Consider the following 25,266-nt stretch of genomic DNA (forward strand, 5'->3'; position numbering starts at 1 on the left):
CCTCCCCATGCAGTGCCCTTTATATAGTGCCCCCAGCAGTAGTCCCCCCCCATGCAGTTTTCCCAGTAGTGGTCCCCTTATGCAGGCACCCTGTAGTGATCCCCCCTATCCAGTGCCCCCTGTAGTGGCCCTTCCTATTATTGCCCCCAGTAGTGGTCCCCCGAGTGCATTGCCTCTACTAATAGGCCCCTTTTATAATGCCCCCAGTGGTAGTTCCCCCCCAAGTAGTAGTCCCCAGTAGAGTAGCCCCCCCCAGTAGAGGTCCTCCCAATGGCGCCCCCAGTAGTAGCCACCCCTCCCCCAGTAGAGGTCCCCCCAGTAGTAGCCACCCCCCTCCCCCGTTGTGCAGATAAGTTAAAAAAAAATAATAAAAAAAAAATATATATATATAGATGTACTTACCTGAATTCCTGCTCCTGCTCCAGCTCCTGCTCCTTTCCGCAACGCCGCTACCGCCCGGGCTGGCGCGGTCAGCATTATGGGACAGACCTCATGACGTCAGTCCCATTACCCACTGCAAGAGCCGGACGGAAGCCCGGCTCTTGCAGTGGGTGCTGCAGCAGTCAACGAGAGTCTATCTGACTCTCATTGGCTGCTGTTTAACACACGCATCGCCGCCAGCGCTGGCGGCGATGCGTGTGTTATGCACAGCCTGAGTCCGCCTCCTAGCGCTATTGGGCAAGCGCTCAGGGGGAGGGAACGGGCTCAGGTGTGAAGCACAGGACCGGCGCTGGAAGCCTAGCGCCGGTCCTGTGTAAATGTGTAGAGCTGACCGCATTCAATGCGGTCGGTGCTACACTGGCTAACTAGGGCGGGCGAGCCGGTACCAACGGCGCCCAGGGCACGCACCCCGCTCGCCCTGCCCTAGTTACGCCACTGGTGTAGGCACTTTAAGGGAAAATATTGTGTAGACAGTGTTTGTGTCAAGAACAAAACTGAGAAAACCTTCTCTCACAAAACATGAGAATATGATTTACAATGTATGTTTGGAACCTAGCACAAACTGACAATGAAAATGACAACAAAAATTACACTGGATTCAGCAGACCCTATAAAGGAATTTCTATTCAGCACATTATAAATATTATAATTTTATTAATTAATAAATATAATCGTATTGCATTTCCATGATATAAGGAAAAATAGCAAAGGTATAATTTACACTTAAATGGTTTGTGCACATTATAGACGGATGAGAATGATTAAAAATATGATCTGTGCAACGCTGTGTTATATAATGGTGCTATATATATAACTGGTAATAATATAGCAAAACTGGTAATTAGTATACATTCTTGCATAATTCAGTGTACATTAAATCAATTCTGGTGTTCATGAGCATATATATATATATAAGTATATATATAAGTATATGAAAGTGTATCTTTTATAAAAGGACTGGCCTTATTTCATGGTTTAATTTTTTTTTAATATGCACTATGCATGATCTGATTGCATATCTACTGTATATACAAAGTCACAATATGACATCCCAAGAGATATATGGCAGTGGTTAATTAGGATTCCAGATGAAGCATCTGATAGAATTCCCCGCTTCCAGCATCATGTGGTCTCTTTCCAGCTACAACTGATATTACATAAACACATTATAATCTACAATATTCAAATGTACTGCCATAGCAAAGCACAATGTTATTATCAGGTATACAATAGCAGTGTCAGGCTGGTGCATGAAGGGCCCACTGGAGGAATGCAGTGGTAGGGGCCCATGCTTTGGGGATGTGGTCAGCCCCCACAGAGACTTAGACATTAGAGACAATGTGACCCTCTAATAGAGTAACAATGTATAATTCAAGTGCATAGTCTGAAACCTGACACTAGAGCAAATGGTGGGGCCCACCGGGGATTTCCCATGTACCCCTGTGGGCCAGTCCAACCCTGTACAGTAAGTAGCTGGAGATCGTGGGGAAGCTGGAACACCAATGCACAGTAACATTTTAGATATATAACATAACCAGAACTCGGCAGCTGTACAAAATGATCAGCAATTACTAAAACTGTATGGGGCGGTTACAAGTATGATTACTCTCTTAAAGTAAAGTGAGTTAAGCAACACATACAAAATGAACGAAAACAGGGCAGGTGTGTATCTTGGTGTCGAGCGCCCTTGGCAAAGTAAGGGACTGGCACCCCCCTGCTGGCAGATAGTAATGGGCGGCGATCGCCCTCCCCCCTCCTTCCTTTCCCTCATCGTCCGGCACTGATGCTTCTGACTGAGAAATCAGCAGCACAGACTTTTGACAGACAGTACTGGCCGCAAATGGCACTGCCGGACGGCAACAGCACCCCCCTACCTGCTGCCGCCCCTGGCAAGTGCCAATCTGGCCAGTAGGAAGATACGCCCCTGAAACAGGGATATGTAGACAAGTCCTTAATAGAAAACCCCACTTTTTCTTGGCGCTCAGATGATTAAATGTGAAAAATGAAGCTAAATGGTCTGTTTTGAAAATACATCTCTTATACTCTGCATAGATCATTAGTTGGATACACTCTGCTACATAGGGCCATAATCAATTTGAAGCGAAAAGTCTGTTGCTGGACTTTTCGTCGTCATCGGAGGTTTCCAGGTCGGAAACTTATCACGTTCGTCCCCGCGTATCCCCATATTCAATTCCAGATCGGCAAAAACAGGACCCGGCGAAAACGAAAACAGCGAAAAATACTGTAATTTTTGGGGAAATCAGCCTGACACCCCCCAAAAGATGCTCTGACATGGGGGTTCACTATGGGTACCCCCGAATAGCCCTTCTAAAGGTATTTGGGGTCTCAATAGGTGCTATTTAGCGTCTTTGAGCAAGTGGTGAAGAATAGCATTTACCACTGTTTTTTTTGGAAAAATAAGTAGTCCCATCAAATTTGGGGTACATGAAAATGTATGCAAGCAAATTTAAAAATCGCTAATGTCAAGCATAAGAATACGCAAAAAAACGCACCTTCAGCAAACACCTGCAATCAACAAAACACCTCCCCCATACTTGCAGACCCCCCCAAAGGCTATTTCACTAATTTGTACCCCCACTTTGAACTCTTTCACCCACATTTTGGGGGTGTCCTTTGTGTTTTTTTAAGAGTTTTTTGATGCAGTTAGTGTCAAGGGGGGTGTACAAAGGGTGCATAATGGTTTCCGCACCTCTGCACCCCAAAACCCGCAATTCTGCACTTTTTTCCGCTGGGTAATCATAGGCAAAACTTTTTCGCCTATTACATTGCATTGCGTTTTCGCACCGGCGAAAAGATGCTACAATTGAATGCGGGGATAAGTGAGAACGGCGAAAATGACGTCATCGGCGAAAAAGTTTCGCCGAGAACGGCTTTTCGCTCCAAATTGAATATGGCCCTTAGTGTATTTAATTGAGTGTATCCAGCTAATACTTTTTTAACAGATGTAAATATTTTTCAACAATTTTTCTCATGTTCATAACTTAGAAAATGTCCAGAAAAGTATTAGCTAGTTTTCCTGAGTACAGGGATACCAAATGTGTGTTCTGTTTATCAAGGACTTAAGAAGGTATATGGGAAAAAATGTGGATATGTTTTATTGTACACGTTAGTGTGTATATTAAGGTAAAAGAAGGTATGTGCGTCCCACTGTGCTTACTTTTTGCCGATAAAACAGGGAGAGAGAGGCTGTTAGGTGACCAAAGAGGGACAGATAGAGAGCAGACTTTATCCAAATAGATTTAACTGTCTTTAAGATTACCAATCAATAGTGAGTTAGTCACAGCATATCATACAGGCAATCTATCGCCCTACCAATAACCCAAGAAAGAGAGCTTATGGAAGGTTGGGAAAAACAATTAAGAGTCTGGGGGAAAAAATTATATAGCTACCTACCACAAAACAACTTAAAGAACATAAATACACACAATAACAATGTTGCTTACACACTGACTGCTAAGTAGTCTATTAAGGTATAAAGATCAAAGAAAAAAATATTTGATTAAACAAGATAAAATTCAAGTAATATAATGGGATGGAAAATCTCAGCAGCTCTCACTGAACCCAGCAAGATGGAAGATTGATTTAAGAAAGTCATTGATAGAAAATTGGTGAATTCAGAATAAGGGAAAGATGAAGTTATAACTGAGTTACAAGTCTATAAAATAAAGAAATAATATAATACAGAATACGCCAAAGTAGACAATATAATATAATATTATATTATAATATAATACAGAATATGTAGGAGTAGAAGTAAACCTACAATAAAAGGCTTTGTCATCATGAAACATCTAATATATAAATAAATATATATACAGTATATCCACATATACACACATTTATTTACAAACTGATCAGAATAATAGTTCTAGTATACACTTCTTCCTTCTCTAAATGTAAACCTAAATGTAAAACTTTCTTCCACTGATTCAAAAGTTAGACCCTGAATAAAAGTATATTTTAACAGTTATATTAAAAGTTACATTTTGAAGAATAAAGTAGTCCTTTTGTGCATCACATTTGGAAACCCTCCGTTCTCTCTCTATAGTGAATACTAGTCTTCACTGGGATCAGTGGTGGAACCTCCCCTCAATTCTGGGGAGGAAGAAACTTTCTCCCAGCAATACGTCTAAGGGGATGGGCATAACAAAAGGAATTATAATATGGTGCGGTGACAATTTTGGGTTTAATCGAGACTCAAGCATGAAACCAGCTTACCCTGATCGCCGTTTTCCTCCTCGTGCTGACATTGGGCCCGTCATCCTCACCTGCCCAGGCGCCATAGCAGCCACCGGCAAAGTCACTGATCCTGGGATGTCTGTGGTCATCTCTGTGGATTTAAAACAACCATTATCATCCCCATCATCAACAATAAATCAACCAATAGAAGAAGTATCATTGGTTATATGACATATTTCAGATCACTTACAAACTGTACAATATCTGCAACTTATAAGATCAGTATTCCTCACCCCTTATCCCAACATCCATCAAGTCTGTGAACATTTTTTATTTCCATTTACAGTATATATTTAGATGTAGGAAGCACATACATGTTACAGCCTATATTTCTGATTACTTACATGGCACAACCATATAAATCTGTACCTGATCATAAATCAGCTCCTAACCTAACACCATGCAGATGAGTGAGATGCTCAGATCTCTTCCTGCAACAATCACAGTCTCTAAGCAGCTACAAGACCATATACACAACAAGCATATTGGTGATGCCGTCTGTATTGCCAGAGGGGCACAGACAATCCAAGCAGGCAAGGAGAATATACTGTCATTTCACTTTAACACAAGTATCCCTCAGTGAAGATTCTCCTCTATCACACAGATGAATTAGCACAAATGTTGGAAGGTGCAATCTTTCCGATAAAGCCAGGCAGTGATTGATCTGCTTCCATAGATGAGCACCACAGCCAGACAAAGGCTGACATTAGCTATGACAAAATGACATGTCAATCGGCAGCGTGGAAAGGAGAACTGGGTGAGACTGAAGAGACGCAAACAATCGCTGTTAAACTTTTACCTGCAATAAAGTGAATGAAATAGAGCTGATGGCGTTTCCTCCTAGCAGAGAATCTAGCACTGAGAACGGAGCATCATCAGTATGCAAGAAATCTGGCAGTAATGGCTGAGACGGAGGAGGGGGCGAGAATTTGTATTCAGCTCAGAACAAGAAAACATCCCTATCTACCTCTGTTCAGCGTGATCGTGATTCAGCTGCCAACACAAAGCACAATTGCAGCAGCAAGACCACACTATCCGCCTATAGCGGCTACTGAATCAAACAGGTTGGACAGTGGGAGAGTGCTTCATGTATGATACACAGGAACCCTAAAGACACACTAACATCCAGTACACCCCCCCCCATCCCCAGGGCAGACTTACACAGTGCATGGAGCTAAGTATGGCAGACACTTTCATGTTTACATAGTTAGATAACATGTTTATCACTAGCTTTAACATTACAAAGACCAATAAGGGGACTGATATAATAAACTAGAAATAAAAGAACAGTGCACCTGCTGTCTATGTACAGGCAGACCACACACTTTATGGGATGTGCCATTCCTAATAATGGAGCCTATAAATTTACTAGAAGGAAGTGACATCACTGAGATATATACGGTACTTTTATTTTGACCCCAATAAATCGGAACTGCTCATGTCATTCAATTAGAAACTTCAAGTCACTGGCATTGCAGTCATATTGTGCATTATTTGTGCAGTTTAGTCAAATATGAGTTCAAAAAAATGTAGCTCCCATCTGCAAGTTCTAAAATCCCTTTCCCATCAATTCAACACCTCAACAAACATGAGGTTGCTATCAGAAACTGTGGGTCCCGTTAAGGCGTGTATTCACCAGACGATAAATTGGACGAGTTGAACGATAACGATATCGTTAATCGTCCGCAATATTGTTCAGTGTGTATAGAAACATAGAATTTGACGGCAGATAAGAACCACTTGGCCCATCTAGTCTGCCCCATTTTTAAACATATTATTACCTCAATCCTTATTGATCCTTACTTCTTCTGAAGGATATCCTTATGTCTATCCCATGCATGTTTAAATTGCTCTACTGTCTTAGCCTCTACCAGCTCTGACGGGGGCTATTCCACTTGTCCGCTACCCTTTCTGTGAAGTAATTTTTCCTCATATTTCCCCTGAACCTACCACTCTTCAGTTTCAGAACATGTCCTCTTGTTCTAATACTTCTCTTTCTTTGAAGAATGTCTCCTTCCTTTACCTTGTTAAAACCCTTTATACATTTGAATGTTTCTATCATGTCCCCCTTTTCCCTTCTCTGCTCCAAACTATACTTATTTAGATCTTTTAGTCTTTCCTGGTACATTTTGTGGTGTAGACTTTGCACCATTTTAGTTGCCCTTCTTTGTACAGTCTGTAATGTATTAATATCCTTCTGGAGATATGGCCTCCAGAATTGAACACAGTATTCAAGATGAGGACGTACCAATGACCTATACAGTGGTATTATCACTTCTTTCTTTCTGCTACTGATTCCTCTCCCTATGCAACCAAGCATCTGACTTGCCTTCCTCATTGCTTTGTTACAATGTTTGCTTGCCTTTAAGTCACCTGAAATAGTGACTTCTAGATCCCTTTCCTCTTCAGTACTTTCCAGTATAGTGCCATTAATACTATATTTAGCCTTTGGATTTTTGAGACCCAAGTGCATGATCTTGCATTTTTTGGCATTAAACTGTAGTTGCCACGTTCTTGACCATTCCTCTAGTCTACCTAGATCATCAATCATTTGTTTTACTTCTCCTGGTGTGTCTACCCTGTTGCATACCTTTGTGTCATCTGTGACGACATCTTTCATCGCCCGTACTTGCAGGGCAACCTGACGATAACGTTAGGTTCTGCAAGTACGGAGATGAGGGAGGGTGACGTCACTGAACAATATCGTGAACAATATCGTTCAGTGTGTATGCTCAATTTCGTTAACGACACTGAGCCCGGCACTGCAGGGCAAACACTAGACCATAACGCTCATGTAGCATATCGTCTAGTGGATACCCGCTTTTACTTTATTACTTACCTTTTCTTTGGCTGGTCTTTCTGTCCTCTCCTCTAAAATGCAATCTTTGCTCACTTAGAGCTCTAGGGCACGGTATTCCGCAGCGACTCTCCACTCCACCTGCAGGAACGATTCACAGAGGGCCGATGTGCAGGGAAGGTTTGTTTTTAAGAGGTTCTCCCTGCGCATCAGCTCACTGTTTTTGTGAAGCCTGGTGCAGCTCTTCAGGTATCGACAGTAGGAGCCAGGGGCAGGCCGCCCTCTCTGTCCGTGCAGTCCCCTCTGATGGCTGCCCTGAACATACATGTCACACATAATTAAAACAATTGTTCTGCTTTTCAGAGAAAATGACATGCAAAAATTACCTGTCTGGCCATATCTCACTATTTAGAGGCACCTCCACAAACATATATGGTTTTATCCATAAGTATCATAACACTTTTCTGGTGGTGGTATTTATGCAGTAACAATATCTGCTGAAGCTGTTATGTGCTGCTTTATACTTTAGGACAGGTATAATCTGTTAATTGATGATAGCAGCAGCAGATCTCATATTGATCTTATGAACTAACAGCAAGTACCCTCCATGGATAAATACACATTAGACAGCATATTCATAAACTGGGTATAATAAACAAACTACTTGAGTGAGGTAAATCAATATCTTGTTCAGTTGATTGTATTCATATCATCCATAGGGGCATATTTATCACAATCTGCATTTTAAACGAGCACGCGATAAATATTTTACGCCTAAATTCGCAACATGAAAATGTTTAGTTTCACGTGAATTTAGTAAAACGCTCTTTTCGGGAGTCAGGCTACAAGAAGAGCCCGTCCTGGCAAAGAGCTGGAAGCAGAGTGTTAAGGCGCACCTCCACATGCCGATAATACTGAGCGATTGCACGATTACGACATCATAATCGTGCAATCGCTCAGTAATCGTGCACCTTTATGTCGGAAACGATCAGCGATGCGGGCTCCCGCTGGTCATTTCCGACATCAATCATCGGTCGACCATGCTGTTCAACCTGACGATAACGTCAGGTTGAGCATAGTATGGGATGATTGATGTGCCTACTATGAACGGCTGAACGTTCAGTGTAGGCACAGCACAGACTGTCATATAACTGTACAATTACAATGTCGGAATCGTGCAGTCGTTTTTTGATTGGCACGTGGATGTGTGCCTTTTGTTTACGCTATTACTCTGCTTACTGCTTCAGGTCCTCAGCTCACACTGTGCATTTGTGGCTGTTAGCCGGCGCATGCGTCAGTGAGGGGACACAGGGAGGGATCCGCAGGATCCGGCTGTTTTCGGTGATATCCTGTAATTATTAATACATAGGCCCCTTATTGTGCTGCTGTTTTGTATCTGAACAATCCCTGTGAATGTGTATACAGTCACCAACCAAAAGCAGCAGATTCATACTGTTAGTGACTATGTCGACTATCTTTAGGTCAACACTGATGATATCCAGGTCCCGGCGGTCACGTGAGAAGGAATTCCGGGTGACGTCTCAGCAGAGGCGTTCTTGTGAGTATTCTACCCCCTATCCCTAATCTTCCTCTAGTGCCTAACGCTAACCTCCCCCCACAGCATAACCCTAACCTCACCCCGCAGCTTAACCCTAACCCACCTAGCGGCACCTAACCCTAACCGTCAGCATCCTCAGAATGTTAGCATTTCACACTGCAACATTTCCGATGTCGACATTCTAATGTCAACAATGTGGTGTTGGGACTCATATTTCCTTCAAAGTTATAGTTGGTATACTACTCAACACTGTCTCCATTTATGGGGTGGTGGGGAGGTTTATAGATTTCCATGTAATGAAATCAAAAATAGACAGGATATTGGCGTGACACTAGGGTATATGTGTGCTCATATTCCAAATACACACGACACTCAAACTTGGTCAAACTTGGAGGGGGTGTGCAAGCATTGGTCGAGTACTACAAGTGAGTTCATGCAGATTCGATCTATACTGATCACTACAAAGACGCAAATGCACCTGTCGCAAAACCTATTACTTGGTGGTGCTTGAGCCCTAAAGCAAAATATGCAGAGACGATGACGATCAACATCTGCTGGTGATTGGCTGCATCTAATTTTAAATATATTTTACATAGTAAATGCAACTTATTTATTAGTAACATTGTTCAGGCAAATATATATTCAAAACATATTGTATAATACGGCACTGAACTTGTAAATTATTACAAAGTTGTCACGTATGTATGATACTAAATAATCGCTAGTTATAGGTAGATTTCACTATCCAAAAACCGTGCGTGGTTTGGCGGTGCTTCCAGAAATAAAGTAGAACTACTTAAACAATACTTTTAGCAAGAGCTAAAAGGAAATTTCCATTTTTGGGGAACACTCATTAGAAAAATATAACAGAAGTGTGAATTTAATTGTAATATGATGTATATTAAAACATACCTTTTATGAGTGTTTCTTTTAAAATATAGGGTATCTGGGCTCTTTAAAGATAATGAGTCCACCCAACAGCATTAAATAAAGATTTTAAATCACTGGAAATAAATTCTATTCCATGAATAATATAGCGGCGAAATATAGTTCAGAATTAAGACGCATGATAAGTATCATCACCTGTCACAGGTGATTAAGCTTACACGGCGGAACGCGCGTCCTGCTTCTCTCCCCACTCAGCATACCTTCCATGAACACGCTACCTTGGAGCAATAGGAGATTGTATCTTGCATTATACTCCCAGGTACCCTTCCTTCTGTGTAGGCAGTCCTCACACAACGCATCTGACTTCTGTTATGTCTCATATTGACACCAGAAGTCACCTAACACCTGGCATGAGAGTGATAGCTTGCATTTTTCTTTAGCTTCCATCAGCACAGCTACTGGCCCCCCTCTCATCCAGCATCCTCTCCTGGAAGAGGCTGGAAAGCAGACAGGGTTAGGGCATCTGTGTGCTGTACTTTATACTTACCTTTTTATCATACTTTACACTTTTAACAGTGGGTTATATGTTACATAATTCACAACCTACAAACTGTATTTCTGTTTACAATTTATACATGTGAATATTACAAGAGATGATGCTTTCTCCACCATACCTTTACCAGATAACAATACTTTCTTCTTTCTTCCCTGCTGTGCATATTTCACATGCGGAGACTACGATACTCTGCTATATTAGGAGATTATATTTTGCACTAACTCCTAGGTCTCTTTATTCTTTGCAGACAGTCCTCACATGGTGCATCGGAATATATATGTTACACCGCTAGCAGCACCAGCCCGACGTGGAAGGAAATCCCGATCGTGCTTAAGGTAAGTATTATCTAACCTAATCTGCCCCCTAACCCTAACTCTCCTTAGGGGTGCCTAACTCTAACCTCCCCTCCCTGTGCCTAACCCTAATCCCCCTTCTAAGTGCCTAAACCTAACCCCCCATTTCCCTGCCATCTACACCTAAGTCCCCCGGGGGGGTGCCTAACCCTAAGTTCCCCCCAGGGGGTGCCTAACCATAACTCTCCCTCCCCCTAGCCTAACCCTAACCCTCCCTCCCCCTAACCTAAACCTAACCTCCGGTGGGGGTGCCTCACCCTAAGTCCCCCCCTGATCCCTAAACCTAACCCTCCCCCCCCGCTGCTGTCCGCGCTCTGTGCCCGGCATTAACCCTCACCGGGATTCTGTAGTGGAGATGCCGGCGGTCGGCATAGCGACCGCCGTCATCATGAACTCATACCGGCGCATCTGACCTCTGCAATGTCCTTATTGTGACATCAGAGGTCACCTAACACCAGGCATGTGAGATATAGCTTGCACTTTCCTACTGTTTCTATCAGCGCAGCTACTGACCCTCCTCTCATCCAGCATCCTCTCTTGTAAGAGGATGGAAAGCAGACGGTGTCAGGGCATCTGTGTGCTGTACTTGTTTATTTATTTATTAACAGTTTCTTATATAGCGCAACATACCCCGTTGCGCTTTACAATTGTGAACATTGATAGAACAAAACTGAGTAATATAACAGACAGATATATAGGTAGGAAGGCCCTGCTCGCAAGCTTACAATCTATATCTTTAAACCTCTACAATATACAAAATGAGCTATGTGTTGTATGATTTACCATTAGTCCATTCTCTGGCTATGTGTTTTTTGTGAAGTGGCTAATTGTAGCCAATTGAATTTGGGCAAACTTGTTCAAACTTGTATTAGAGGTTGAATATTTGACTCAGTACCTGTGAGAGAATTATATACAGTATATATTTTTTTTTCATTTTAGCAATTGATCAGAATAGTTTTGTCTCCATTGCTGTCAGGTGATGATACTTAACATGTGTCTTAATAATTCTGAACTATGTTTCGCCGCTATATTATTCATGGAATAGAACTTATTTCCAGTGATTTAAAATCTTTATTTAATGCTGTTGGGTGGACTAATTATTGTTAAAGAGCCCAGATACCCTATATTTTAAAAGAAACACTAATAAAAGGTATGTTTTAATATACATCATATTACAATTAAATTCATACTTCTGTTATATTTTTCTAATGAGTGTTCCCCAAAAAGGAATTTTCTTTTTTTCTTTTTAGCTCTTGCTAAAAGTATTGTTTAAATTGTTCAGACAAAGACGGATGTATATGATACTACAAGGAATTATTACATTGTATACAACTTGTGTACTGTAACATTAGCATTGACTACAGTATTACCCGACAGCCACATCTCCTGGCGTAAACCAGACACGAGTACTACATATGCCTATGGCCTATGTATGTATGTACGAGTATGAATGTGGTTTTGTTATGTAAATAAGATGTATATCCTTTCATTGTTAAAAGAAATAAATCTCTGACAGCAAATCAGTCCCATGCTGTTAATTTTGTTTTTAACTGCTGACATTTGTTAAATATTAACTCTCATCTTCAAGTGCTAAATTAACAAATATTCATATTTTCGGAACACTGTACACGTGCATGTAACATGTTAGTTTACTAAAGGACACTGTAATCATTATCGTCAGCAATACATTTCACCCCTCACAGCCAAGTGTACATAGTCACCTGTCTGAAAATATCCCAGTTATTATAATAGAACATTGCAGCAATTCTTGTATTGCAACAAATTGTATGTACTTACCGCCCGGGTTTACGGCTGCTGGTGTTGCCATTGTTCTACGTGAGAACTGCACCGATTATCCCTGGAAATAATTAACAAACATAAACACCAAGGAAAGAGAGAGAGCAGTGGAGCGTACAGTTCCAGATGAGCGACTGGAAACTAGTAATTGTACTAATGCTGCATGGAAGTAGCTGAAAGGGGAATTGGGTGGTTAGTATGGCTTACTATGGGATAGGTACACAGGATGCACTAGACGAGGTGGCAAATTGTGGTTATCGGATAACCATTATCCACTTGTGACACTGAAAGTCCCAGCATTGGGTACATTGGTATAAAATAATGCATTGTTTTCATATTGCTAAGCACTGGTTGATACTGGTTGATACCTCATAACTGTGCAGAACTGAATGACAAAGGGGGTTACAAATAACCAGATGTCACAACAATGAAATAGAAAGTGTTTTAAGATATGTTTCTGTGTTTCTAACTGCTGATTTCAGTGTTGCTGATGTTGAAGAGTCCAACACAGATCTGTTTTTACTTAGTAGTGACAGGTGGGGACAGTGGGGCAGCACGGGCAGGGGGAGAGCTTTGTTCAGGAGAGGTGACAGAAAGAGGGGCACATTGTAGAAGGAATGAAGGAGCAGTGAGGCTGGGATAAGGGAGGAGGGTGGCACAGTGGGCGGTGCAGCTTCGTATTTATGGATGTGAGAGCATCGCACATCATTGCTGCTGCATGGAGGTGGCAGGGAGCTCGGTGTTATATAGGGGTGCGGGGCTGGATACTCACGGTGCTCCCTCCCCCTCCCCAGTGTCCGGTCCTTTTGTGCGGCGGCCGGTGCCCGGAGCTGAGTGAGGGGAGAAGATACCGCGAGAGCTGCGAATCTCTTTAGGGGGGGAATCAGGAGGGGGAGACTGCGGTGTTGCCACAGCAACAAGTCACTGCCTGACCAGGGAGGGAGTATCCCCATGGCAACCACGAGAGGTGGAGAGGTGAGGGACAGAGCGGGGCACCAGATCCTCTGTGTGTGTGTGTGCGGTGTGTTATGCCGCTTATTTCATATATTCTGATCCTAGTGAGTCCCATGACTCCCATCGCCAACAATAGTGCTCACGCATACAATTATGTGGCGCCATCTAGTGGTAAAAGACTAAAGTGCCAACAGTGGGCAAAGACTTTGGATTAATGCGAATATGTATAATAATTACTATTATTCTTCTAACCTGGTGGTTCTCAATCATTTTCCTCCTGGGTATCCCTTGGCAGCCCATTTGCGTTATTTGTATACCAAACATTTTCAAAACAAAATATTTGTAAAGACTTCAAATAGAAATAGAGGGGTTTATGTATCAAGCAAGTGAAAAGCGTCGATAAGTTGCCCATAGCGACCAATTAGCTTCTACCTATAATATTATAGACTATACTTGATAAATGCTACTTTAAAGCTGATTATTTGCTATGGGCAACTTCTCAACTGGTACACTTCCCCACGCTTTTCATTGCTTGATACATAAACCTCAGAATGTTACAATTAAATTAAGGTAGCATAACGTAATGATACTGGCAGTTCTTCACAGTCCGCCGAACAGACATGTTATTTACTTATTTGCACTCAGTACTGGGAAAACTTCTTTGGAGGGAATTCAGTTGTTTTTTCACACCCGATCTCTCATCTAAAATGATTACTTTTTTTTGTGCATGTCGTGCCCACATGCCCCGGGTTTATACATCTAAAGTGGCTACACCTGTCTAAACTATTGGGCACGCTGACAAACATGCAGTTTGAGTGCCCAAAAGCCCAATTTTTCACCCATTTCTGCTCGCCACCTCAAAAAGGTGCGAGCAGAAATAAAGGTCACCCGCATCACTCAAGCCCGATCAGTTCACCAATTGAATGGCTCCATCAGGTGCTGAGAAAAACGATTGAATTCCCTCTATTTATGTAGAGTATATATTAACATTTACATATATATATTTTTAATGAAATGAGTTTGTTCATTACAACAACTTAATGACTGGAACTTTACCTGCACTCCTTTCCCTATAAAATACTTATAAAAGGAATGATTCATTACAAGCCGCCTACAATAAAATAGCTGAATGCTACAGACATGTTAACTAATTATCCTGCACTATAATTATGCTTGAATTAGCTTAAAGTCCATGCCCCCTCACACAGTAGGAAGTTGATAAAAGGATGGCTATTATGCAAGAAAAAGGCTAGATGCATTATTTCCTTCATCACTGCTAATTGATAACACAATGTAGCCCCTGTTTTCCTTGAGGGATATTGGCAATATGTTATCCTTAATTCCCTTCAGAACTTGCTGGTTAACCACCTGGTAGTAGCCCAGGTTTCTCTTAAATCAAGGCACTAGCAAACAAGTGCCTCTGAAAATACTGGTTTATACCCCTTTTACACCAAAGTCCCGGGTCTGACCTGGGATTTGGAACACGTTTCCAACCCGGATCTGACCCGGGAGAGACCCCCTTTTACACTGCGGCACCGACCCGGGCCAGCTCTCCAGCACAGGTGAACAGCGCTTCTTACCATCCCTCCCCCTCTGCGACCCCCTTACCTTACTCCGAAGTGGTCTGGAGGCACAGAGGGCAGGTGGGGTGCGCTGCTCCGTTCTGGTCGGCCTGGCAGTGGACGCTTGGTGATGATGTCATCTCCAAGCGCCACTGAAGCCGGCCAATCGGGCGGCATGCGGCGCGACCCGGGTCATCGTGACCTGGATCGCACTGTTTACACTGCAGGGTGAAAAGGGAAAGACCTGTGCTCAACCCTGCAATCCAGCTGGGTTGGATCCCTGGGTCACTGGAACCGGGTTGATCCGTTTACACTGACAAAAATCCCGGGTTGATGCGCGTTCACGTTATTTATATAGTGAACACATATTATGCAGCACTTTACAGAAAATTTTTAGTCATTCACATCAGTCACTGCCCGAGTGGAGCTTGCAATCTATTTTCACTGTTACATATACAAACTAGGGTTAATTTGTTGTCATAAGCCAGTTAAACTACCAGTGTAAACAGCAGTACCTGGATTAAACCCATAAAAGTAAGGGGAGGACATACAAACTCCACATAGATAGGGTATTGGTAGGTAGGAAACTAAAGACTTATTTACATTATGCTACACAGACGTACCCCTTATTTACATTAAACCACACAGTAGTGCCTACAATGCACATTACAGTACACAGTAGTGCCCACAATTTATGTTAAGCCACACAGTAGTGCCTCTTATTCACGTTACACCACACAGTAGTGCTCCTTATTCACATTATGCCACACAGTAGCGCCTCTTATTCACTTTACGCCACACAGAAGTACCAGTTATTCACATTACAACACACAGTAGTACCTGCAATTCACATTATGCCAAACAGTAGTGCACACAATTAACTTTATTACACACAGCAGTGCCTCTTATTTACATTACACCACTCAGTAGTGCCCCTTATTCACATTATGTCACACTGTAATGCCCCTTATTCATGTTATGCCACACAGTAGAGACCCTTATTCACATTATGCTACACAGTAGTTTCCCTGATTCACATTATACAACAGTAGTGCCCCATATTCACCTTCAACTTTACCAAAGCCAGGCTAACCATGTATGTGAAGACCCAGCACATGAACAGTTTCATCTAACCAACAACTACTGATGTCTGCCGTCTCTGAGCCCTTCCATGGCGCACTGTCACGTCAGCCCAGGAAGGAGAGCGGCGGGTGTTTGAACAAAGGAAGAGGGCTGGCCTGCGAGGGATTACCCTGTAAGAGGGAGTGGTGTAACAAGGAGTGTGAACTGGTCGAGGAGAGGAGGCTGGTCAGAGGAGCTGAGTAGAGAGTTATGAGGGCTTATAGGCTTGTTTGAAGAAGTGAGTCTTGAGGAATAATTTGAAAGTGTGTTGGCTGGCAGCAAGTCTGATAGTGAGGCACTGGGAGTGAGTTCCTGAGTACAGGGGTGGCACAAGATCTGGAGTGAGGGGAAGTGACCAGGAAGGAGATTAGGTGTGGTTAGTGGAGGAACGGAGAGTGTGGGAGAGAGTGTGGATAGAATGCAATAAAGCACTTTGCATCGGGGGAGGCCAACACAGAGCGGTAAAAGAATTAAATGAGATGGACGCAGCATTACGGATAGATTGATGTGAGAAGAGATGGGTGAGAAGGAGGCCAGAGAGGAGGAGATTGCAGTAGTCTAGGTGGTAAATTACATCTTAATATTATAGTCAACATTGTTCATTGGTAATTTAACTGTTTCATTTACCATAAATTGAGGTCACTGCGTATCCTTTACTAACAACATGCATAATTGAAACAATATCAATAAAGAAATCACCCATCATTAAATAAAAAATAACAGAGGTCAATATTCTATTATAGCTTGATACTTTTACTACCTTTTTTTTTGTTAAGCTTCTGGTTAGGGTGTTTTAGGCATATAACATGAAGTTTCTCTGATAGGTGGGTTAAGGTTAGAACAGTAGTCGGCAACCTGTGGAACTCCAGCTGCTGTTGAAACTACACATCCCAGCATATCCTGCCACTGTTTTAGCATGCCATAACAGCAGAACTGTGGCAGGGCATGCTGAGAGGTGTAGTTCAACAAGAGATGGAATGCCACAGATTACCTACTTCTGTGGAAGAACTTGGATTAGTTCTGTGTAGTTATTTGATATCTCATTATAATAACCTAATTTAAAAAACAGCCTTTTCAATTTCCAAAATTGGCTCAGCATGAGAAATGTTGGGCACCAGTACGAAAGGGGCGTGATCCACCCTCTAAGCGCTCCAGGATATATCTGCCTACAAGGAGTAGTGGAGTTTTCTGACAAGCCATCAGTAGCAATCAGTGATCTCCAGCAAATGGCTTCAAGGTAGGGTTATGAACCCCTTATCTTTGTTCCCCAAACTGTGCACACTCTCATGGGTCCCGCAGGTGGTCTGTTCCTAAATCAGAAGATTTGGAATACTTGTAGGCTGGGCTGTGTGCTGCCTGTAGACCTTAGTGAGGCAGTGCATGGCCATTTACACAGGCTGCACTACTGCTTGTGTATAGCTCAGTGGCCCACCCCCTCTTATACATCCCCTACTCCTCTGTGCAACAAATGAGCCCCAATGAGATACTGCTGACAACCAAGTGGAATACACTAATAAATCAATGTAAGTAGTGTAGCGAAGTTCAGGTTATTTAAGGTAGGAAAACCGCACTTGTTTTTGCTCACACCTGTATCGGGTACGAGTAGAAGCGAGCAAGGTTTTCTTGTGGGATGACCAGCGCAGTATTAACATGTCACTAAATTAATCTCCCCCTAAGCCTATGGAAAGCATTGAAAAAATTGCTGAGCAGAGAAAGTTTGGAACCACTGCCTTATTTACATTCACCAAGCTTGTATGCTAGTGCTTATGCTAGTACGGCTAGTATTTATGCTTCCTTGGATACATTTTAGGGTAATATAAAATTGTGCCTGTTGATCCAGAGTTAACCAAAATGATGACTGACATTCATGAGCCAACCAAATACATGTAAGAGCTCTCCACATTTTATGAAAGCCCAACATATATAAAAAAGGGAAACTATTCAGAAATCGCTCTAAATGTGCACTAACTGTAGCTGCCTGGTACTTTGACTGTGTCCCAGCTGTAGTACCTAGTGAGTATTTTGTAAAAAATATTTCTACATGGCAACCTTGGTTTTGATTGATAAAAACACTTTTGAAGACCATGGGGTAATTGCAATAGGGTACAGAATTCTGATATCGGCGAGTTCTGTGTGAGACTGCCCGATGTTTTAAAGTAGCAGTTATTTAACAGGCAAAATCAACCTGGTTTTAAATAACTGCTACTTTAAAACATCAGGCAGTCTCGCACGGGACTCGCCGAAGTCAGAATTCCACATTCTTTTCCAGTTACTCCCATAAATTCATATTTAAGAGCATTATAAATGCTGACTTCTATATTAACCACCTGTATTTCAGTTACATTGTCCACTTTCCCCAAACAAAATGCATTAGTCCAGTTTTTCCCAAATTTGTTCCTCAAGGCACCCTAAAGCTAGGTACACACCTGGCCTGACCTATCTAATGATTGGAAAGTGAATACACACTTACCAATCGTTCGACCGATGTGTGTGGCCAGCAGAGTCATTTGAAGATACCTGCCCACTTGTGACATCAAATTCAGTGACTTCTGTGGGCGATATATCGGACGGTCGGCAAGTCGGCCATACAAACAGTCAGATGAAACAATATGTCTGCTAGTTCAGAGGTTCCCAAACTCAGTCCTCAAGGCACTCTCACATTCCAGACACACGCACAAACCTGATCACTAACCAGTCAGAGACTCAATTAATTAAATATTGGTGCAGCAGTAAATATAGAGGTAATTGCCCACCTCACTAAATGAAAATACAGAAAAAACGTTTACTGCGCTCCAATATTATTGCAGGGACACAGGGAAAACACAAATCACGTAAGTATTCAAAATTTAATTGTATACGCTATAACAAACACAATAGCAATGTATAATTAACATGAATGAATGGATATTGCAATACACTCCACTAGTTAATTAGTATACATAAGAATAGAGATAAAACATGGAGGGATAAAAAACGACAACATAAAACATAAATTCACAGGAAGGGGACAACAAAAGGAGTTGATCAGGCTCCAATAATATGTCCCCAATAACACCTGTGAAAAATCAATTCCAAATAAAACCAATTGAGTAACTGGAGAACCAATGCTATATTGTAGTAAGTACTAGAAACCAGATTGTAGCATAGGAAAAACTGATATATAACAGCTCTCCCTATATGTGAGTGGACCTCGGTGTTATTAGCCCCTCACTGCAATAGCCAACAGATGTGTCCAAGTCACGTATAGTGTAATCAGCTGTATATAAAGCTGAAAACGCAGTTTGGTATTCTGTACTCAGATACAAAAATGCTGATCCTTTGTAGTGTATTATATGGCACAACATATAATTTTGTACAAGAACAATAGCAAAGCCGGTAATGTACCTGTAGAAATGAAACAGCACAGTCTCTATCATCAAAAAGAGTGAACCTTGGGCGGCTCAGCGTGGTATGCTAACAGCTGGCAACCAGCAATAATGTATCAGGGCAGTAATCCTCTCTAGTCAGCGTTGTTCACCATCTGGAGAGCAGATATGGCAGAAATGCTGACCAACAATAGGGCTGGTGTCTCCTCTTATTTGGAAACGGCTGTTAACAGAAACCCCGGCTGGCGATGATTATATATGGACTCCCGTTTCAGTGGAGCCAGCGGTGGAAGAAATAGACAGCGTAGTTAATATCTGGCAATTTACGCTATTACCTTCCGTCTTCTGTGTCAGAGCAGCTGGTGGAAGGCGCTGGCAGAGATGTCAGCTGACAGCAAGGAAATGACCTCCCGTCCGTTGGAGCCAGCAAGGACACTGACAGCGGAGCCGCCGGCTGGCGGTGAGAGTAATAGCTCCCGTGTGTCAGGACCAGTATTGCAAGCTGTTGGCGGTATAAATTCAGTGGCCGCATACAGGTTGTACCAGCGCCAGTCCAGGGACTTGAATAAACACAAAGTATCAACCGGCTTGCAATGATCAGCAGCAAAAGATCTTTATATAGGGAGAGACTCCAGTAACTTGGTATAGAGAGCAGCAACGCGTTTCGGATACTCCTGTATCCTTTTTCAAGCTTCCACCAGCTGCTCTGACACAGAAGACGGAAGGTAATAGTGTAAATTGCCAGATATTAACTACGCTGTCTATTTCTTCCACCGCTGGCTCCACTGAAACGGGAGTCCATATATAATCATCGCCAGCCGGGGTTTCTGTTAACAGCCGTTTCCAAATAAGAGGAGACACCAGCCCTATTGTTGGTCAGCATTTCTGCCATATCTGCTCTCCAGATGGTGAACAACGCTGACTAGAGAGGATTACTGCCCTGATACATTATTGCTGGTTGCCAGCTGTTAGCATACCACGCTGAGCCGCCCAAGGTTCACTCTTTTTGATGATAGAGACTGTGCTGTTTCATTTCTACAGGTACATTACTGGCTTTGCTATTGTTCTTGTACAAAATTATATGTTGTGCCATATAATACACTACAAAGGATCAGCATTTTTGTATCTGAGTACAGAATACCAAACTGCGTTTTCAGCTTTATATACAGCTGATTACACTATACGTGACTTGGACACATCTGTTGGCTATTGCAGTGAGGGGCTAATAACACCGAGGTCCACTCACATATAGGGAGAGCTGTTATATATCAGTTTTTCATATGCTACAATCTGGTTTCTAGTACTTACTACAATATAGCATTGATTCTCCAGTTACTCAATTGGTTTTCATTGGAATTGATTTTTCACAGGTGTTATTGGGGACATATTATTGGAGCCTGATCAACTCCTTTTGTTGTCCTCTTCCTGTGAATTTATGTTTTATGTTGTCGTTTTTTATCCCTCCATGTTTTATCTCTATTCTTATGTATACTAATTAACTAGTGGAGTGTATTGCCATATCCATTCATTCATGTTAATTATACATTGCTATTGTGTTTGTTATAGCGTATACAATTAAATTTTGAATACTTACGTGATTTGTGTTTTCCCTGTGTCCCTGCAATAATATTGGAACACAGTAAACTTTTTTTCTGTACTGTCACATTCCAGGTTTTAAGGATATCTATGCTTGACCACAGGTGACTTAATTAGTACCTCAGTCAATTTGATTTAACCACCTGTGCGCGACCATGGATATCTCTAAAACCTGAACTGTTGGGGTGCCTTGAGGACGGCGTTTGGGTACCTCTGTCGTAGGTATATATGGTCATTGGCTGGGCTGCAGGGCCTCTCAGATATGACTGTGATCAATGTCGTTCACCTACATATCGAAGATACACACCCGCCGATGATAGAACTATATATTTTTAGTCACTAGATTGAATAATATATTGTTCAAGTGTGTATCCAGGTTTTAAAGATATCCGTACTTAAGCATAGGTGACTTAATTAGTACCTCAGTCAGTTTGATTTAACATTTATGCTCAAGAATCGATATTTTTAAAACCTTGACTGTTATCCCTATTTCACACACAACAGATTTGTCCTTCTGGCAAAAAAAACTGAAGTTTTGTTTCATTTCAGTGGAAATGACAAATACATTAGGGCTTTCACACTGCACACACACGGCACTATCTCCGTGTTACAGCCGTGATAACCACTGACTAGGATGGCTGCTGTCCACGGTCTTCAGTTTGACAGATTAAAAAGAGATTCAAACACACGGCAATAACATTACACACGGCACAAAACTGTTGCTTGTGGAAGGGACTGATCCACAGGAAAACACCCAACGTTCTTTTTCTGTCCGGACAAAAGCGTTGTGTGTGAAAGCGTTGTGTAATAATATTATTTGAGATTAATGAATATTTTATAACCTAGATTAGGGGTTCTTAATTCCACTCTAAGGGGTAAATTTACTAAAGTGAGAGTTATTAGAAGTGAGTTTTAAAAGAGTTGTTGCCCTTAGCAACCAATCAGATTGTACTTAACATTTAACTAGCACCTTCTAGAAGATAATAGCTAGAATCTGATTGGTTGCTATGGGCAACATCTCTTCTAAAACTCACTTCTAAAAACTCTCACTTTAGTAAATTTACCCCTAAGTAGCACCAACAGGTCATGTTTTGTGGATTTCTTTAATCATGCACTCGTGAGTTCATCTGTTTTGCTTGGTCAGTAATTATTCCACAAACAGAAATCCACAAAACATGACCTGTGGGGGGTACTTGAGGGTTGAGGTTGAGAACCGCTAATCTAGGTCATAGTTTTTAACATTTTGATATAAAGCAAGGCTTTAGTGCTATTAATGTTTACCAAATACCATATAATTTAAATATGTTTACAAAGTACATTTTTATGTCAGAAAGTTAATACCGAGTACCAGTGGCTATGGGTGGTGACACTCAGTGCGGCATCTAGGGACTCTGTGTACGTGCCAAAGATGATGACCTTGTGTGGGCATGGCCACGTCCCCTGATGTGGGACATTATGGGATTGCGAATGCATGTCACACCCTCGTTTTTGTCACACTGGGGGCTTGCCTAGCTCTCTGGAGCTGCTGAACAGACCCAGCCTCTCCCAGTAGAGTGTGGCTGACACATGCATGTGTGCGTCATCCATCACCGCTGCAGTGCTGCTCGTGGCATTATCTGGGGGGGTGACACCAAAATAGCAGAGTAGCTCCGATATTTGGTGTCAACCCTTTGTATGATGTTACCAAGTACGGGCCACACACCCCTTACCCTCATAGTGATGCCACTGCGAAGTACCCATGTATGTCTATGTGTATCCAGTCCCTCCTTATATTCCAACACCTATTATTTCTAGAATTACTTAGCAGTACCCCTCATGCCATGCCTATATGTTTATATAGGTTTGTTATACTTATGTCTCTTTGGGGTCTATTTACCAAACAGTTGGGAACTGCTTAGTAAATAGACCCCTAAGTTTTCTACTTAGGTTTCTAGTATTTCCTCTACTTTTTTAAGCTTATTACTATTTACTAATACACATTGAAGAACCTGCTTTAATATATCAGAGATGTCCCTGAGGGTGCACATACTGTAGAATGAAAAACCCTGTAACGTACTTTATGGAACAAGTATTCCTAAAATATTGTCCATTTCACTCTCAAAAGAAATAACTTATGACATAGAATATATAGATATTTAATAAATAAATATATGCTATTAAATATTTGCAAATGCCATAATGATTGACAGAATCAAAAGACATGACACTATCGATCCATATAAATGATATCTATGTACATAATAAAAACACAATAAGTTAATCAAGTTGACTTTTGTGAGTGTTGGATGCTTTCCTCCAGCTCAGGCATGAGATTGTTCTTTCCTCCACATCTCCACCAGATTTGTGTACTCTTCACATGTGATCTGACAAATACATGATAACATTATGGTTAATTTTAAGAATATATGCATGGAATTTATTACACTTCAGCAATTAACTGCAAATTGTGCCTGAATTATTATACTATTATACTGGGATCTACATTCTGTAATATAGCAGGCTGTGGTGTGGCTCCAAAGCAGCTATAAACTGTCAATTAACTTCAGATGTCAAATACAATTGGAGATGTAGTTCAAAGCCATGTTAGAATATCATATTATATTATTATATTATAGTATATATATATATATATATATATATACTATAGAATATTATACTATATATATATATATGGCTAATTTCACTTTTATCATGCCTGCAGTCGCTGACGACAAACGCATCCAAGTGCTACATTTCTTTAATGCACCGAAAACAGACATTTTAGAACAGGGGTATTCAACATGCGGCCCTCCAACTGCTATGAGACTACACATCCCAGCATGCCTTGCCATTTTAAGCATACCCTAACAATAAAACTGTGGCAGGGCATACTGGGATGTGTAGTTCCACAGCAGTTGGAGGGCTGCATATTGAATTCCCCTATAATATTAATACTTCTCAGTTTAAATTAAAATATTACTGGAGCTGACAATGAGTGACATATTATTATCAGTATATTACAGTATGTGTAAGAGGCACTTACCATCTGCTGTTCACCTGTGATATCGTACTCATTAGTTAGCTGGGACAATGCTGTGCTTGTTGTTGGATACTGATGTTGTAGAGGGGTCGGTGGTGGCAGCTCGTACTGCAGCTGGTAGCTTGTGGGTGTATTCTGTAGCCCAGATTCAACAGTTATAGGTCTTGCTGCTGCTGTAGACTCTGCTGATGATGCAAAAGGTATAATATTTTCTTCTATAGGCTCTGAGCAAAGTGGATGAGTCATGTCCATGCAAAAGTTAAGGCCTTGAGGGCATCTTTTAGTCCTTTGCATTGCAGCTAGTCTTCTTTGCTTCAAGACTTCTTCGCTAAGTCCCAGCTGTGCAGACAGATGTGAGATATAGAGTATTGTCAACTGAAGGGTTTCAATTTTGGTCAAGGTCTTGTCTGCTGGAGCTACTGAAGGAGGAAGATATCTTCTGAGGTTCTGCAGAGCTTTGGAGAGGTTCCTCATCCTCATCTTCTCTCGTTCACTTGCACTTTGCCTTTGACCATATGGCAGCTTTCCCTTCATCTTCTTGCTTTTCTTTTCTGAAGAACTTTTAGGATGAGCTATGGTCTGAGGATAACTGGAAGAAATATTACCATAGGCCTCCTGAGATGTTGTATAATGGATATACGGAGGAGAAATGCCACAGGAATCAATGGAAGATGCAGGAGAAAGACTGCTGTATCCCTCAGAGCTGGGGTAGCCGCATTGGTACAAAGTGGTACAGGTCTGGTGCATGCTGCAGTCCTGGCGATGGAGAGGTACAGATGAGCTTTCCATGGCTTCCTTCCCTCTCACAGCGCTGGTGGAATAGTGAACAGAGCCAGACTGCCTCTGTCTTTATCCAGTTTGCAGAGGTGTGAATTGTCACCTTCACCACCATCATCAACACATCAAAGCTTCATGGGGTAGAGGAAAACAAGGCAGGGGGTCTCTGGGAAGAAGACTCAGTGGAGAGCCAAAAGTGAGGGATTTCACTCCTGCAGCCA

The 25,266-nt window shown here is 41.8% G+C and overlaps 2 protein-coding genes across 5 annotated transcripts in view; both read right to left on the reverse strand.

The window, feature by feature from the left end:
- The window catches only part of ARNT2 (aryl hydrocarbon receptor nuclear translocator 2), a 122,670-nt gene extending 109,085 nt beyond the window's left edge, over window positions 1–13,585 (reverse strand). Inside the window, exons 1-3 of one of the 4 annotated variants that reach the window (XM_088472947.1) lie at window positions 13,423–13,585; window positions 12,651–12,711; window positions 4,681–4,792 (exon numbers count right to left, since the gene is read on the reverse strand). In XM_088472947.1, the coding sequence (XP_088329073.1) occupies window positions 4,681–4,792; window positions 12,651–12,681 (143 nt within the window). In that variant the 5' untranslated portion in view covers window positions 12,682–12,711; window positions 13,423–13,585. Of the gene's footprint in view, window positions 1–4,680; window positions 4,793–5,500; window positions 5,623–12,650; window positions 12,712–13,422 lie in introns of those variants that run through there. The other 3 variants (XM_088472949.1, XM_088472946.1, XM_088472948.1) reach the window with 3 other exon arrangements.
- A 9,964-nt stretch (window positions 13,586–23,549) lies between these two features.
- MESP1 (mesoderm posterior bHLH transcription factor 1) lies at window positions 23,550–25,057 on the reverse strand. Its single transcript, XM_088473037.1, has 2 exons — window positions 24,272–25,057; window positions 23,550–23,612 (listed from the first exon to the last, which is right to left on the reverse strand). The coding sequence occupies exons 1-2, from the start codon at window positions 25,055–25,057 to the stop codon at window positions 23,550–23,552; spliced, it is 849 nt and encodes a 282-aa protein (XP_088329163.1).
- Between the last annotated feature and the right edge of the window lie 209 nt (window positions 25,058–25,266).

The sequence above is a fragment of the Taudactylus pleione genome, unplaced genomic scaffold, assembly GCF_031769625.1.
Source record: "Taudactylus pleione unplaced genomic scaffold, aTauple2 ptg000129l, whole genome shotgun sequence".
Lineage (NCBI taxonomy): Eukaryota > Metazoa > Chordata > Amphibia > Anura > Myobatrachidae > Taudactylus > Taudactylus pleione.

Coding starts and splice junctions, on each gene's coding strand:
- MESP1 (XM_088473037.1), bottom strand. CDS start 25,057: ATGGAAAGCTCATCTGTACCTCTCCATCGCCAGGACTGCAGCATGCAC. Junction 23,613..24,271: donor TCACAGGTGAACAGCAGATG/GTAAGTGCCTCT, acceptor TGTATTTGTCAG/ATCACATGTGAAGAGTACAC.